This window comes from Cervus canadensis, chromosome 18 (genome assembly GCF_019320065.1).
Source record: "Cervus canadensis isolate Bull #8, Minnesota chromosome 18, ASM1932006v1, whole genome shotgun sequence".
Taxonomy (NCBI): domain Eukaryota; kingdom Metazoa; phylum Chordata; class Mammalia; order Artiodactyla; family Cervidae; genus Cervus; species Cervus canadensis.
The window spans coordinates 36,168,707-36,185,687 of record NC_057403.1 but is presented as its reverse complement, the minus strand read 5'-3'; the positions used below and the strand labels follow the sequence as shown (position 1 = coordinate 36,185,687).

General features: G+C 46.3%; 2 protein-coding genes across 4 annotated transcripts in view; both read left to right on the top strand.

Moving 5' to 3' along the window:
• TANGO6 (transport and golgi organization 6 homolog) overlaps positions 1-4,593 on the top strand; it is a 174,380-nt gene extending 169,787 nt beyond the window's left edge. For both annotated transcript variants that reach the window (XM_043437929.1, XM_043437930.1), the window contains exon 18: positions 3,860-4,593. In XM_043437929.1, coding sequence (XP_043293864.1) covers positions 3,860-4,036 — 177 coding nt within the window. In that variant the 3' untranslated portion in view covers positions 4,037-4,593. The remainder of the gene's footprint in view (positions 1-3,859) is intronic.
• A 51-nt stretch (positions 4,594-4,644) lies between these two features.
• The window catches only part of HAS3 (hyaluronan synthase 3), a 27,076-nt gene continuing 14,739 nt past the window's right edge, over positions 4,645-16,981 (top strand). The window contains exons 1-2 of one of the 2 annotated variants that reach the window (XM_043437936.1): positions 4,645-4,698; positions 5,005-5,075. Coding sequence is in view for 1 of the 2 variants with exons in the window: in XM_043437933.1 (XP_043293868.1) it covers positions 10,669-10,707 (39 nt within the window). In the remaining variant the exon portion in view is untranslated. Of the gene's footprint in view, positions 4,699-5,004; positions 5,076-10,480; positions 10,708-16,981 lie in introns of those variants that run through there. The other variant, XM_043437933.1, reaches the window with a different exon arrangement.

The following is a 16,981-nucleotide window of genomic DNA, read 5'->3' as shown; positions in this document are numbered from 1 at the left end:
ATATGTATTTCCTTCCGAGCAGAACAGTGGAAAGTCTGCACAAAATTAACTGTTTTTATTTCACATCTTGATACATGCTCATCTTACCAACACCCTTTATCTTCAGTTTACTGATGGATAAGAAAAAGGTGAAAGAACAAGAACTGTGGGCTGTCCTGTTTCCTTCTCTGTCATCATTTTCAGCATAAATGGCTGGCTAACGTGGGGAATCCATGCAGAGGATATGATGGGTTCCTTCCTCATCCATGTTTCTTGGAAAGTCGTCGCCTGCTTGCTATGTTTGAAGCAAGTGGTGGTTTCCACAGAAGTGTGGCCTGTCCAGGCTTTCAGTGCGTTCGCTTTTCAGTCGTGAATGTAACAGAGACCCTCCCCTGTAGAGGCTTCAGGACTAGCTGAACTCCCTCATGTAGGTGCATCAGAGCAGAGCTCAGGGGGCACCGGCAGGAAGGGGGGAAACACGTATGGGGCAGGTCTCCTCTGCTCACCATCAGATTCCTGTGTCCTCTTGAACTTCACTTATAAAATACAAGCTCAAAGATGCAGTTATTAAGTGTCACGTTGCAGCAGCAGACCATTAAACCAAGCATGGGGCCCTCTTGATCATGGGACCCTGTGTGGCTGCACAGGTCACACACCTGTGAATCAGGCCTGGTTTCATGACACTGTTTCAGTGAATGTTCTTGGAATTTTTAGCTTTTACCAAGTGACAGACTAGACAGGAATAGCATGCATGTGTGCCTTCTCTCACTCATAAATATTTTTTAGATACTTGCCATGTGCCAGTCAATCCATGAGGCATTGAGACTGCACCAGAGTGTACAAGGCGAGACATGGCATCAGCATCAGCAGTGTGAGCTAGTGAGGAAAATATATTTTTAGTTACACAGTGAGTATTTAAATTGCAGTTGTGAGAGAGGCTACAGACACAACTCTAAAAGACTTAGCTAGGTGGGAGCTAGGATATGGCATTTCAGGCTGAGGGTGAGGAGGACTTGTAGGTGAAGAGAGAGCAAAAGTGGTCTCCCAGGCTGAGGGAACAACATAAGCAAAGGCCTTGAGCTGGGGAGGGGCTTTGCTCAGACAAGGAAAGAAGAAGGCCTACACAGCTGGAGCCCAGGGACAAGAGGGAGACCAGCAGGTGGCCTGGGGAGCTGGTTTTGTGTCCCCCACCCCCTACCTAGCTCCTTCCACTCCCCAGTGCCCATGCTGTTCAAGAATATCAAATGATGGGAATGGCTCTGTTTCTATTCTTTTTTTTTTTTCCTATTAATTTATTTATTTGACTGCCCCAAATCCTCAGTTGCAGCATAAGGAATCTTTTTTTTTTTAGTTGCAGTATGTGGGATCTTTAGTTGAGGCATGCGAACTCTTAGTTGGAGCATAAGGGAGCTTATTTGCGGCTTATGGGAGCTTAGTTGGAGCATAATCCCCTGACCAGGGATTGAACTCAGGCCCGCTGCGTTGGAAGCATGGAGTCTTACCATTGGACCACCAGGGAAGTCCCTCATCTTCTGTTCTTCAGCAAGTTCAAGATGTGTGATGCTACATGCTTAGTGTACTTGTGTAGAACATTCAGGAGGCCATGGGGGCCAGATCCACCCCCAAAATTGATAAATTTAACTATATCATAGATATAAATGTACTCGATACCCACTGAATTAACCATTTCCCATCATTTTTGTTCACCATTTCCAATTCACTTTCTGTTCCTAAAATGTGACCTCTGTTTCCTCAAACCTCTTTTCACATACTTTCTGCTCTCAGGAACTTTCCATGTTCTGTTCTGTATTGCCTTCTTTTACCACCAGAGGGTAAGCAGACTCACCACCAGGGGGTAAGCTTTTAAAAGCAGGTTCTGTGTCTCCTTTACCTATTAAGTGGCCTTAGGAAAATCTTTGTCTAGTAGTTAATTCAGTTCAAAAAAGGCATATTAATTTTTAATAGATTATATATTCATAAAATACAATATTAAACTGGCACAAAAGGGTATATAATCCCCCCCCCCCAATCTCTCTCCAGTTTCCCTTGTTGGAGGCAACCAGTATTTTGCAGAGATAATCTGTGTCTATTGTATATAAGCTATTATATATATATATTTATTACATGATCTTTATGGAAAGCCATAGAAGCGAAAGAATGAAAGAATTTCTCCATTCTCCTATTTCTTTTTTTATGTATTAGAAAGATGCAAGTTTAAAACAGCAAGGTCCTATTTTTCCATTAATTTAATTAGCAAAGAGTTTGCAGTACCTATGAGAATATGGGGAAATAGGAGTTTTCAAAGTGATAGGTAAAAATATAAATTATTACAACCTCTCTGGCCAGCTATCAAGATTTTTACTGCACATTACCCTTTGACCTTGGAATTCCATTTCTGGATATTTGTCCTGCAGATACACTTGTGCATGTCTGCAAAGATTAGGTATCAGAATGTTTATTGCAATAATTTTTGTAATAGGAAAAGATCTTCAAAATACGTTCGGTGGAGTGGGAATCATGGTACTTAGCAGTGTAGCATATAATTCTGTGCTTTAAAAAGGGGAAGGGAAAAAAAGGCAGATATATATATATATATATATAGATATATAGATATATAGATATATATATATACACACACACACACATATATATGCTTATAAACACCTGGAATATTTCGCACAATTAAGAATGATATCCTCTGAGAAGAGAAATTAGGAGTCTTGGTAGAAGAGAGACTTATTTTTTAATATGGTCTTCTTTATACTGTATTACCTCTTCAATAAAAATAAACAGGTAAGAAACACAGACTCTGAAAGTTTAAAAACTGGCTCCTCCTTTCTTTAGCCAAATGTTGGGAGTTTACTTAACTCTCTAATTGACTCTGTTTCTTTATCTGTAAAGTGGGGTTAATAATTTCCCTTTATACGACTGGCATAAAAATTAGATAATATGAAGAAAATATCTAGTACGGTACCTGAACCAAAAAATGTAGCATTTGAGGCAAAGAGTCCTAGACCAGAAGTAACTTTGCAAGTAGCTGCAGACAAGATATGTGATCCACTGTGACCTGGACTCTTCAGTCCTTCGTCTGACCAAATGATCCCTAAGTCCCCTTATACTGAGTTCCCCTGCCCTCTTGCTAGAAGAACCCATTTCTTGATAGAAGTTCTGACTTCCAAGCCAGGAGGATTTGGGACAAAATTAGAAGCTCCTAGGAGGAGGTGCTTTGTTCTTTGGCACCTTCCCAGTTCCATATGAGACCATCAGGTCAGAGTATTGGACAAGAAGAAATGGGTCTGTGTTTATGGAGTCCTATCTTGTTTCCGGTTGCAGAGTTGGAGTTGAAAAAAAGTTACAGAGTGGCTGAGAGAACTGCACCAGAATGAAACTAGTGGAAAATTTTTAAAGGAGTGGCAAGGAAAAGCATAGTTGCCAAAGAATAGCTCCCTGGGTTTCATAAGCTAGATGCCAGTTCTGTGGGTGTCACAGAGGGCTTTGTGGGAGTTGGTGGGGGAGGATGCTAACAACACCTGCATCGGGCAGTACTGCCTGCCTGTGGTCCTGAGGTTGGTGCCATGCTTTGGGACTGAAGGAAGGGGTCTGGGATCTCTACTTGGGTCAGTAGCTAAAAGGGAGTAGCAACCACAAAGGCCAGCGTGGTATGGTAAGGGGTCAAGAGTGTGTGAGAAACCCAAAGGGAAGCCTATCTCAGTACAGCTGCCCCACTCCCATCTCCCACCTGAGAGGACCACTTTTTATCTTCTTAAAGGAGCCTGTGGGTTTCCTCCCAGAACGCCTCAGATAGGAGAAGGCAGTTAGGTCACTCAGAGAAAATTTGGCACAGTAGACAGATGGCCTTGACTCTGTCTTTCTCGTCCAGGTGCTGAGGGATGTCCTCAAGGATCTCTACCACCTGCTGAAGCACGTGCTGTGTTTGGAGCCCGATGACGTGGCCAGGCTTCATGCCCAGCTGGCCCTGGAAGAGCTGGATGAGATCATGAGAAACTTCCTGTTTCCTCCACAGAAGCTGGAGAAAAAGATCACGGTCTTGCCATAGACCAGCCTCGAAGGACTCGGAGGAGGCAGAGGGACCAAGGAGCCTGAGCAGTGTCAGGCCTTCCAGCAGGTGGCCCCACTGCCCCTTTGGAGCTGGCAACAAGGCTGCTCCTGGAGGTGGCTTTCTGTCTCTGGTCACGTGTGTCTTCATGTGGGCCTTCCTGTATCATCTGTTTAGTCACACTGCATCCAGCCTAAAGTGTGTACCAATAGAAGATATTACAGGTCTCATTGATCTGAACATTTTTCACTGTCCCGTAGCATTCAGAGAAGGACATCTACCTGATGGAAGTATATTTTTTAACACAACCGATGGAATTTGGTTAACTAACCATTCTTTTACGACTTGAGTATAGACTTGACCACTCACCTATCACATATCTGATATTCTTCCCTGGTGATGGTCCTTTTATAATGAGGAACAGCCAGGGCTAGTCATCCTTGGCTGCTCAGGTGGCATTTCAGAGGATGGAGATATAGCTGGTGGTAGGGAGGGAAAAGAATTTGTTATCAAAATGTGCAGAAATGGAATAAAATAATCTCAGCTGGAAAGAATAACAGGTCTGAATCTGGTCCTCTGCTATTGAGATGAAAAGCTGTAGCATTGAGGATTCGATCTCCAGAAAAAAGAATCAAACTGGTTGAATCTTCCAGAGAAGAAGGGTAAGCGCTGTGTTTGCCCTCCCAGATCATTTTCTTTCACTTCCTCTGCTAATGTTTGCATAGAGTTGCCCTGATAATAGGAGAAAAGAACCATGAACATCGCAGATGAACGTTTATATCCTGCCTTCAGTCTTATGCGCCTTTAGATTAAGGAATGTTTAGACAGCGTGTTCATGCTAAATGCCTGTTGGAAGTGTACTGTTTATTGGTGACCTGATGCCATGTTTGCTGAAGTAATTTCACATGTAGTGCTGTAGATGTCTTTTTACCAATTTACATATTTCGACCTCTGAATTCTGATTACAGCTAAAAGAGAAGACAAAAAGGAGAAACTGGATGACTGCTTCAGACAAGCCCTCTCTGTCATCAACACCTTGGTGAGGCTAACCCAGAGTCTTTAACCAGTCCTCAGGGATGAATTTTGTTGGAGTTTTATCCCCGCTCTCTGGTGGCCAGGCCCAGCAGAAGCAAAACACAGTTTCCCAAAACACTCAAGTGACTGAAGGATCTGTCTGCAAGCAGGTCCATTCACCAGTTTACCTCAGACTATTTCCGTCTGGCCAAATTACAGACATGGTCCTTAGCTTAGAACCTTTGTGGTGAGCAGTGAATTAGAACATAGGCAATCAGGTGTTTTTAAGGAATATTTCCATTCAGCTAGGGTATCGAGATTATTCCATTCTCCAGATCAAAGATGTCTAGAACATGAGGATTGGACTTTCAGATCAGAAAAGAATCTCCTGTGGACCAGTTGGATAGACACTGGAAGTTTTTATTTCTTGGCCTTCCTCTAACTAAACTCCATACCACCCTCTTAAGACAATCAGATGTGTCAGACCGTTGGTTTAATTTACAGCTTTGTTTTAAATGCATTGCAGTTCTTAGGACATACCCTCTTGGATCAACTTGACTAGAATGAGAAACTCCAGTCTAACCACCCATATAGGGAGTGCCTCACAGAGCATCCTGGTCCCTTTATCTCCATTTAGAAGTTGCCTGTTAATTTGAATTATTTGGCAACTGGCTAAAAGCATCTGTTCTTTATTGATTTTGGTGGATTCAATTTCAGAAAGTGACTTTTTCTGTCCTTGTTACCAAACTCAAAGGGTCATTGTGTGTGCCTAGTTGCTCAGTCGTGTCTGACTATTTGTGGCCCCCTGGACTGTAGCCTGCCAGGCTCCTCTGCCCATGGAATTTTCTAGGAAAGAAAATGCAGTGGGGTGCCATTTCCTACTCCAGGGGATCTTCCCAGACCAAGGATCGAACCCATGTCTCTTGCATCTCTGCATTAGCAGGTGGATTCTTTACCATTAGCACCACCTGGGAATCCCAAACTCAAGGGGAGTTTAATACCTTAATGTCACCCTTCTAAACACCTTAAACATTAAAAGTTTCCAAATTATAATCTCCCATGTTTATCTATGTAGATATTATATAGATATGTATATCTATATACATCTCCGTCCTTGAGAAAGAGCATGAGAATTCAGAGCTTTAGGATAATAAAAACACAAAACTTAAAAAAGAAAAAGGTACGGAGCTCCAGGGGCAGATGGCAGGAGCGGTGGTGACAGCTCCCTGCATAGGCCTGTAAGGTGTGTCTGCTTCTGTGTCTCAGCTGCGTCCCTCCCCTTGCCTCCACCTCTGCCCACCTCTCCTCCTCCTGGGGGCATCTTCTCCTGCTGCTCCTGCAGGCTCCTCCCTCCGTCTCTGCCACTGAAGCTCTCCTGGCCTCTCACCTCCACTTCCTCCACTGCATAGTGGTCTGCCCCAAGCTCCCCTGTGTCACTCATGGGTCTTTTACTTGCACCCCCTTCCCTTCCCTGCTTCTTCTTCCGCTTCCAGGCCCACTGGCACAGCTCCCTTGATCTCCAGAGGATGGGACTGTGGCAAAAGACCAGCAAGGGGCCGAAAGCTGTGGCTGCAGCCAAGCCCAGGCACTCTGCCCAAGCGTCAACTGCTTCATCAAGTTAGACTTCTTGGACATTCTGGATAGCTTCCCTCTCTGGTATGCTGTCCTTCCTCCTTAGCACATACCTGCCCTTTTACACACCCTCTGTTATTTATTTATTTATCTATTCATTCATTCATTTATGCTGCACTGTGTGGCATGGGGGATCTTTAGTTCCCCAACCAAGGATCGCACCCTGCATTGGGAGTGTGGAGTCTTACCGCTAGACCACCAGGGACGTCCCCACCCTCTGTTATTTAATCAGAAATCTCCTAACTTGCACTTTGCTCCGTATCAAATCTCCAAACACATACTTTTCCATATTTTCATATTCTTGTTCTTTCTTTACCTCTCTTCTCCATTCCTTCACTTTCCTATGGCTCTGCCAATCCATCCCCGGATAATGGCCAACCAGGGATGCTGGGTAGGAAAGCAAATCACAATGACAACAGTTTGTTGAGCACCTACTATGTGTGAGATGCTGTACCAGGCACTGAGAACACAGCAGCAAACAAAACCCTGACCTTCAGGGAGAGCTGACACTATAGCAGAAGGAGCCAGACAAGAAATAAGATAAAGAATAGAACATCAAATAGCGATAAGTGCTATAGGGAAAAATGAGGTCAGGAATTGGGCTGCGTATTGGCTGAGAGCTGTAAGTTTGGAGAAGTTGTCTAGAGAAGGCCTCCCTGAGAAGCTGATATTTGAGTAAAGATCAGAAGGAGGTGAAGGAGCAGACATAAAGATACTTGGGGGAAGATCAGTCCAGGCAGAGGAAGTGGCGACTGCCAGGGTCCAAGGTGGGAGAGGAGAGAGGTGAAAGAGGAGGGATGGTGTGAGCCCACTGGAAGTGGAAGGAAAGGGTGTGGGACACACAGCCTGTGGACCACTTTGAGTGAGGTAGGGGCAGCCACAGACCTATTTCTACTTGCAGCCCCTTCAGCATGTTTTTGGTGTTTTTAAGATTCTTTTTTTTCTCTTTAAATGCGGGCCATTTTAAAGTGTTTATTGAATTTGTTCAATATTACTTCTGCTTTATGTTTTGGTTTTTTGGCCAGGAGGCATGTGGGATCTTAGTTCCCTGACCAGGGATCAAACCCGCACCCCCTGCATTGGAAGGCGAAGTCTCTTTCAGCTTGTTTTTGGAAAGTACTTTGAGCCCAAGGTGATGAAAGCTGTAAAATGGGAAATACATTGAGGCAGAGGGAATTCATACCCAACCACAGTTTTTTTTTTTTCCCTCTGTCCTATGGAAGCAGTGAGCCCTGTCCCCTTTCACCACCCTCCTTCTTTGGCAGCAGAAGAAAGGACAGCAGCCCTGTGGGTCTGGCCTCCGTCCCCGCCCTGCTCCAGCTCTTTGTCTGTGAGGCTGTGAGTGAATGGAGCCTTGCCTGCCACCTGCCTGTGACTCACGGGCAGTCCGTCCATGGAGGGACAGCCAGGGCGAGTGAAAGTTGATCAGTGGGTGGGAGGATAATTCATCTGACCTGTGCACAATCAGACTGGCCTCTGCAGTCTCTGCACAGAATCAAAGGCTCAGCTGGAATTTCAGTGCAAGGCGGGGGGCGGCAGAAAACGGGAACTGAGTTTCAGGGTGGGCTGTGGGAGGCAGCCACTCTGCCTGACCATGGAAGAGGGGTAGGCATGGGCTTCTTCCCCTGCACCCTGGACAGGAGAGGCATGACCTCTAAGGGCTCAGCTGTGTCCTCTAGTGAGTTCTGCAGCCACAGAGCTTCTGCAGTCACACGCGGCAGCCTCACTGCAGTGCGCGCTCCTCTCCCTTCCATGCACCACTTGCTCCGAGCTGCCTGGCCGCTTGGGGGTTGGGGAGTTGTCTTCTTAGAACACCGGCTGCTGCCAGGGCTCAGGGCTGCGCTCAGGGTACCCGTGCCTGCCAGCCGTGTAGAGGGAACGCAGACCCGCACCGTCAGCCCTGAAAGGGGCTGTTTCCACTTACTCAAAGGGTCCTCCCTGTGGTCCCTCCCCACATGTCCTTCATGCTGACTCAGGGGGTCCGTGCTCCCAGGAGGACTCAGGTGTTACCTGTTCCCACCCCCAGGACACTCTGCATCCCTGGGCCTAGAAGAGCAAGGCCAATCCCTCTGGGTTTCCTTTAGTTTGAAGGTCATTTTTTATCCATGAGGTTGTTTAATTCTCAGGACAGCATTGTGGAGCAAAGAGGCAAACTATTGTTATTCCTTTTCGGTGGAATTTGGCCAAAGTCTCCTGGGGGGTTGAAGCAGACTCTTTTGAACATACGTTGAATCCTAGGGAGCCTCTCCCCACAAAATTAGTATAGAAGGAAAACACTTCCAACTAGAGCACAGTTTGGGAAACACTCAGGGGCTCATGCTCATGTACACACAGAAGCCCCGGCATGTGAGTCCCACGAAGCAGTGGTTGAATCTCCGAGGACCTGTGCTGAGGGATGCTGGCCCTGTCCTGTCCCCTGCCCTCAGAGTGCTGACGAGCAGCAAAGCCAGCTCCTCAGGTACAAACGCCCTGGCTGCATCTGTCTGTCTGTGCACGCACATGTGTGTTACATATATTTTATGAATTATAACAGACTTAAAGTATATGTGACAAAGATATACTCACCCCCACTCCTACCCAGGGTTACCACTGATCAGCAGTTGGGTGTGTATCCCCAGATCTTTCCTTCCTTTCACCCTTTTCCCAAATGAACACTCAAATGTACATTACTGCTTTCAAAAGGAAAAATGGAATTGTCACCATAAAGACTGTCCTGTATATTTTTTTCTTAGTCACATATCTTGGAGACATTTTCTTAGTCACATATCTTAGACTCTGCCCTGTGATGTGGTGTGTCTTCCATTGTATAGATGAGCCACAGCTGGTTTAAGCATTTGCCTCTTGATGGTCAACTGAATTATCTCTAATTTCCAGTGCTTCTCAGACATAACTCTTTGCATCCTGAAGTGTTCTATAAGTCCTAAGAGGTTGGAAGGCCAGAATTCAAAAGATACAAATCTTTTCAGTGTTTGTACCAAAACGTCTATCAACCTGCTTCTGCTGATCTCTGTTCCTCCATCCTCAGCTGACTGTGTTAATAGCCATGCCATACAGGTTCAGTCACCATAGCACAGTGTTAACACCATCCTCCAAAAAATTCCAGCCCAAGGAGTCTTCAGAGGATGGAGTTTTCTGTGGATCGAAGCCACTAATAGGGGCACAGTGACACTCTTTGCAGCTGTGCTCACTGGCAGCCAGCTACGAGTACTCATCCTGGAGAGAGAGCCTGAGCCCCCGCAGGTCTGTTCAGAAGTGCTTGGACGAGGCTCTCCACTCGGAGACTCAGTCCTATGTGTTCAGGGAGTGCCTTCTCACAGGGTTAGAAGTGCCCCCTTGATAATGACCGTGGTTCCCAAAGCAGACTCAGGACCTAGGGTCTGACGGCGCCTCAGAGTATCAGGTTCATCCTGTAAAACCCAAGTGAAATGATTGCTGGAGCTCTGCATCAACTTAATACTAAAAAGAGCTTATTATGCTCTTCTGTATACCTGACCTTTATTAATCCACTAAATCCTCACACTAGGCCTAGGAGGGAGGTTTTATTATTATCCCTGTTTTATAGATGGGAAAACTGAGACACATAAGAGGCTGATTACTTGCTCCAGATTACGTAGTTAGTGAAAAGGAGCCAAACCAGTATTTGGACTCAAGTCAGTCTGACTCCCAAGGCTGGGCTTTTAGCCACTGTGCTTTGCTACCCAATAGACATACACTATGTTTCCAAGTGGTAAAACACACACACACACTTTTTTTCCCTTTCCTTTTTTAATATTTATTTTATTTATTTGGCTGTGCTAGTCTTAGTTGCTGCTCGTGGATCTTCAGTCTCTGTTGCGGAATGTGAATCCTTACTTGCAGCATGTGGGATCTAGTTCGCTGTCCAGGGATTTAACCTGGGCCCCTTGCATTGGGAGCGTGGAGACTCAGCCACTGGACCATCAGAGAAATCCAAAAAACTGTTCTTAATATCAGTGAGGATAAAGACAATGGTTCCATGGCTCTTCAGATGGAGCATGTGTTTCAAGGTAAACCTCAGTCCAGACTCTCTCCAGATAGTGTCCTTGTACATCAAAACCCAACTTCAAACACCAGAACTTGTTACACATACCGTATTTGACCTTGTCCTTTGTCCAGCAGCCGGACGTGAGATTTGCTCAGGCCCCTTAGCCTGTCTGCTGCTGTACTTAGACAGCTCTTGTAAATTACTCATTGAAGGACCTGTTCTTTCTGGGGTGGCTAAGGCAGTAGACCTTTGAGGCTGCAGAGCTGTGTGTAGGGGCATAGAAAATGTAGCAAGTCTTCCCATGAACTCTAATCAGAATCCAGAAATGTCTCCTTAAAGGTTTTTTTTTTTTTAACTTTTCACCTCCTATGAAAAGTTCTCAGATTTCACTATCTCAGAATAATAACAATGGATGGTTTTAATTCTTGGGTATATATTTCCTGCATATATACACTGATACCTCTATTCCGTACCATTCCTTCAGAGAAAAGAAAATGAGACTGGAATTCATGGGCTTATTTTGCAGAAGGGGAAAATAGGGTTCAGAGAGATAAGTTCTTAAAAATGGAAAGAGAAACAGGGAGAAATGACTGAGTGCACTAGAGCAGAGAAGCTTCTGATATTATTCACTAGGTTTTTTGTTTTTTGTGTTTTTTTTGCTCTGCTGGGTCTTAGTTGCGGCACACAGGATCTCAGTTCCCTGATCTGGGTGGAACCCTGGGCCTGCTGCGTTTGAAAGCGAGAAGTCTTAGCCACTGGACTCTGGGGAAGTCCCTATTCGATGGTTCTTATAGGAACCAGGTAGCCAGCGCCTAACTCCATCACAGAGATGCAGGGGCGCCGAGGGTGCGCTCCTTGTGAGGAGCCGTTTCGGAGCTGCAGGAGCATCCTCTCTGCTGGGGGCCTGGGGACAGCTACTGGGCCTTTAAGTGGTTTATTAAATGATGTAAGATTTAATCTTCATTGACTGCCTTAAGAGCTAAAGCCTGCTTAGAACAGTGCCTGGGTGGGGCTTTTCAGAGGTACAGCCCTAGTCATCACACGCATAGGTAGCTGGGCGCTGGGGAGAACAAAGCCGCCTGCTCCAAGCTTCCAGAGTCTCTAGAGCCTGAACAGGCTCCGCCACCCCCACCCCGCCCCACCCCCACATTCACGCACACCTTAATTAGACCACACAGCCACTTTCCACACTTTCAAACCTATGGTGACCATATTAATATCCTAGGGAAGGGCCAGCCTGAAATTAGGCTGTCTGTACTAAAAGAAATGTGGTACCGATGCTTCAGAGAGCTGGGCCTGGGGTGAGTCTCCACCCTCCCACCACCACTTCCCAAAGAAACTATATCAGTGTTGTTCAGAGATTGCAAAGAACAAGGCTCCAGCATCTGCCTTGTGGGAGTTTCTCTGTGGCCAGGGCCAGGACCATGTGAGAGAGAGTCGTGGGGACTCTGTGCCCCAAAAGAGAGCAGCCCAGATCCACCACCCTAACCTGTCCTTCAGGGAGGAAAAGCCCTCCATGCACAGAAATCCTGTCATTTGTGAAACAAATGAATCCTGGTTGCTTTGGCAACTCTCTCCTCCCTGGCTTTGCCCCGGTTATCCTGGAAAAAGCAGGCAACACTTTTGCCAATGGAAAGGTTGTATCAACCCCATTCCAGGTAGATTCAGAGATCTGGGGACTGACACGCCTAGGTGGTCCCATCCACCTCTGTGTATCTCCTTGGTGCTCCCTGTTAATTTCTACCTCAAATTGATGTCTTTTCTCCTTTTCCTTTTTACCTTGTGGCTCAGTAGTTCATTGGTTCATTGTTAAGTCTTTAAGGTCACTTCATTCAGACCAGTGTGGCAGGCAGGGTGCTGGGTAGATACTCGTCTGCTCTGGAGCTCAGCTCCAGGACTGGCTGGTTGGTTGCTGTCCTCCGGGTGCCAGAGATGCGCTTGCAAACCCATGTGAGGAGAATCCATGGGATGCGTGCTCAGTGCTGGATGCATAATAGAATCTCCTAGGGAATTCAATAAAAATTCAAGCCTGGAGCTCACCCCCAGTGATTGTGACTAAATTGATCCGGGATAGGGTCCAGACATTCATGTTTTTAAAAAACCTCCTGGAGTTTTAAAAGTCTAATGTGCAGTAGCCAGACGTGAGAACCACTGTATTAGCTTATCTGGTGAGAAAAGGGTGGCAGGGGGCAGGAAGAGAGAAAGAAACAGAGTGTGTGTGTTAAGGAGGTGTCCTGACAAAAAATATGAGTGTGGGACATATTGGGGGGGGGGGGTCTCTCCCTACAGAGGACTGATGGGAACTGCCCCTACCATTGGCTCTTCTCCAATTGCTTTTATGGATGATGGAGCTTTGGACCTCCTCTGTGACAGTGACTAACTGTGTCTTTAATCAAGAAAGAGGACATGAAGCAGAAGTACCAGCACATTTAAGAACTGTGGTTGACAATACGGTAACAAAGCCCAGGTGAATATGGAACAAGGTTACCCTTAAGCAGTTTGTTCCCCTCCTGTTGATCCTTGATCCTGCAACTGAGGCTCTAGGCTGGGATTATGTCCCGATCAGGTCTGGGAAAAGTGAGTGTGTGCTTGTGTGATGAACGAGTGTGCACGTGTTGGTTCTGTGTACAGTATGTTATGTGCACGTGTGGGTGTGGACATGCCCATGGGTACCAGCACCCAGAGAAGACAGCCTCTCCCCGGGCAGGAGTGAGATGCTGTTGACATCACCATTCTTGGAAGTAGGTTTTTTTCAGGAAGAGCATCCTCTCAGGATGCTCCTAGAGCCCACATTTAGAGTGCCTGCCTCTCCTCCCCAGGATCACCATGACCCTGGATGAGGGGCTGAGTGGAGGTTGACACCAGCTGGGTTGTGCCAGGCAAATCCTGTGCCCTGGCTCAGGGTTGTGTTGCCAAGAGGAAAGAGTGTTTTTGGAATTCACTCAGAGTTGCTGGATGAGCAGGCCCAGATCTATATACTCCCTTCTTCCCTGCAAAAAATCTCTTGAACAGTACGAGGGATTTAAATAAAGCAAGTTACTGGAGTTTTGGCGACCACTAATCCTGTATCCGGGCCCTCCCAACTCCCTGCTTTTTCATTATACTGAGGCTGCCAGACGTTTTGAATGTGAACCCCTATATGATGCTATATCCCACCCAGCACCAGTTTCTATGAATTTACAATTTATATAATTTTATTTTATATTATTATTTTTATGTATTTACTTAATTTTTTGGATGTGCTGGGTCTCCACTATTGCATGGGCTTTCTCTAGTTGCAGAGAGCTGGGGCTGCTTTCTAGTTGCAATGAGATGGCTTCTTGTTGCAGTGGTTTCTCTTATTGCAGAGCATGGACTCTAGGGCGTGCGGGCTTCAGTTGTTGTGGCTCATGGACTTAGTTGCTCCGAGGCATATGGAATCTTCCCAGACCAGGGATCGAACCTGTGTCCCCTGCATTGGCAAGCAGATTCCTATGCACTGTACCATTAATAGAATATTTGGAGAGTACAGAGAAAAAAGCAAAGAGAAAAATTCATTGATCTACCACCCAAACTTGATATTAATATCTGGGTGAATTTCTCTCCTGCCTTTTAATTCATAGGAGTCAAAAGGAAACAGCAATGTTAAATGCAGTCATTCATACATGATGATTTTTGTATCCTGCCTTTCCATTTAACATTTGCATTATGAGTATTTTTGACATATTCTTACATTCTATTCCTGAACATCATATTTAGTAGCTACACAATATTCCACCAAGAAGGTAGATTATTCTTTAAAATCGCCTTCTGGATTTCTTTCTGCATTCACCTGGGGGAGGGAGAGGAAGGAAGGATGGCCAGGAAGAGCTTTTCCTGTTCAGGATTCCAAGAAAATCATCTCACAAGTTTGGCTTGATTCTTCATTATCATGTGCCCTTCTAATCCTGACCTTCAAGCCAGCATAAAAGAACCTGGCCCCTTAGTAGGACCTGGCAGCCCTGCCTTCAGTCGAGCAGAGGCCCCTTAACTTGAAATGAAAACGACCCTTCCATCCAAGGAGAGAAAGACTAGAGTTAAAATCTAACCACTGTAACTGCAGGACAGAGAAGTCCTTAAGCCTCCTTCTTCAAACGTAGCACCTAGAAATGGTACTGATTACAGACTACTTGTCGGTAAGAGGGGAGAGCTATGAAAGGATAACTTTGTTTGATGGTAGCTGCCTGGCTGCTGTCAAGGCACGCACCTTCCACTTTGAATTATGTATTAACTAGTATTGCAGATTAAGCTGCCTTGAGGAGAAGGCCCTATTTAGTCACCTGGGAGACGTAGCCTGCTGCTCTTTGGGGGCCAATTTAAATTTCACCTTCATTAGCTTTGAGAGGTTTTGATTGTGGTCAGCCCAGAGGAAGGTGATGGGATGAAGCCTGTAGCCATTGGAGGAGACCTCATGGCTTGGTTGCCATCCTCCATTCTGCTTCGCTCTGCTGGAAGCTGTGGGCTGGATGCCAGGTGGAGCACTGAAGCGTGAGGTCAGAGGTCAGAGGGAGCTGTGGAGCTAGAACATCCCTCTACCCCTCCTCTGCCCAGTGACTCTAGGCCACCAGTGGGGCAGAGCAGCACCTGGCAGGGCGATCCCACAGCTTCAAGCCTGAGTGGTGACGGCAGGGATCGCACAGCGGGCTCCTATTGGCACAGGTATTTTAATATCTCATGGGTTTGGATTTGAAAATTTCAAAGGTGAGATTTGTTTGTAGTAGTGTTGGATTTGTTTGTAGTAGTGTCGGATTCAGTCTCCTCAGACCCGCCAGAGCTTTGAGAATGGCCTCTTCAGCCCTCCGAACTCTAGAAGTCTCTTTCCCTTGGTTACTCCACCACCTGTAGTCTCACTTGTGCCCCGGTAGTTGACACTGCCAGCCCTTACCTCCGCTTCCTGAAGGCGGCACCAACAATTCTCACAACAGCCTTTTCTCGCCCCTTTGTTGTGATTTATCTGCCTCCTAGGGCTTCTCAGGTGGCACCAGAGGTAAAGAACCCACCTGCCAGTGCTGGAGACATGAGAGACTCGGCAGGAGGAGGATCCCTTCTGCCTCCTAACAGGTCTCCTACCCAACTCCTAGTCTTTACCCCAAAGTACCAAACAAGACTTGTAACCTCTTACTGCTTTGCTCTGATATCTTCAGTAGTTCTCTGTTACCTACTGGATAAAACCCAGACCATTGTGTCACCCAAGGCCCTCCGGAATCCATCCCCAGCTTCCTCCTCTGCAGGTAGACTGTATCAGGCACTTTCTACATGGCAGGCAGCGATGCAGGTTCTTCAGTGTAAATTTTTTGTTTCATCGTGACTGGTCTTTGCTGGACTTCGAACACACCTCACACATTTCTCTGCTGCTGCTGCTGCTAAGTCGCTTCAGCCGTGTCTGACTCTGTGCGACTGCATGGACTGCAGCCTACCAGGCTCCTCCATCCATGGGATTTTCCAGGCAAGAATACTGGAGTGGGTTGCCATTGCCTTGTCCAGACGCATTCCTCTACCTGCTTTTTTAGAATGTGTGTTTGGCTACGTCAGGTTGTTAGTTTGTGGCATGCGGGATCTTCGCTGTGGCTCACTGGCTTCTCTAGTTGCAGTGCACAGGCTCAGTAGCTGTGCTGCCACGAGGGCTTAGTTGCCCTGCACCACATGGGATCCTGGGCTTCCCTGGTGCCTCAGATGGTAAAGAATCTGGCTGCAAAGTGGGAGATCTGGGTTTGATCCCTGGGTTGGGAAGATCCCCTGGAGGAGGGCATGGCAACCCACTCCAGTATTCTCGCCTGGAGAATCTGCACGGACAGAGGAACCTGGCAGGCTACAGTCCATGGGATCACAGAGAATCAGACACAACTGAGTGACATAGCACACATGTGGGATCCTAGTTCCCCAACCAGGGATGGAACCCATGTCCCCTGCTTTGGAAGGCCAATGGATTCTTAACCACTGGACCACCAGGGAAGTTCCTCTTCTATACACTCTTATTTGTAAATGATGCCTTCTGTCTAGAATGCTCCTGCCGCTTTCCGTGGAACTCTGCCCAGCCCATACCAGCTCAGAGATCTCTTTCCTGAAAAAAATCTTCAAATTCTTCTAATTGGAGTCTCTCAGCAACATTTAATTATAAACTTTCTTCTATGGTAACTTAAGTTTTCAAGTGTATTTGTCTTCAAAATGGATAACCATTTAGACAGCACAGACCAGCCTGAGACTTTGCTGTGCCAAAGCATTCTTCTCAGCTCAGAGCAGGTCATACATGAATGTTGAAATACTGCATGAACCTTCTG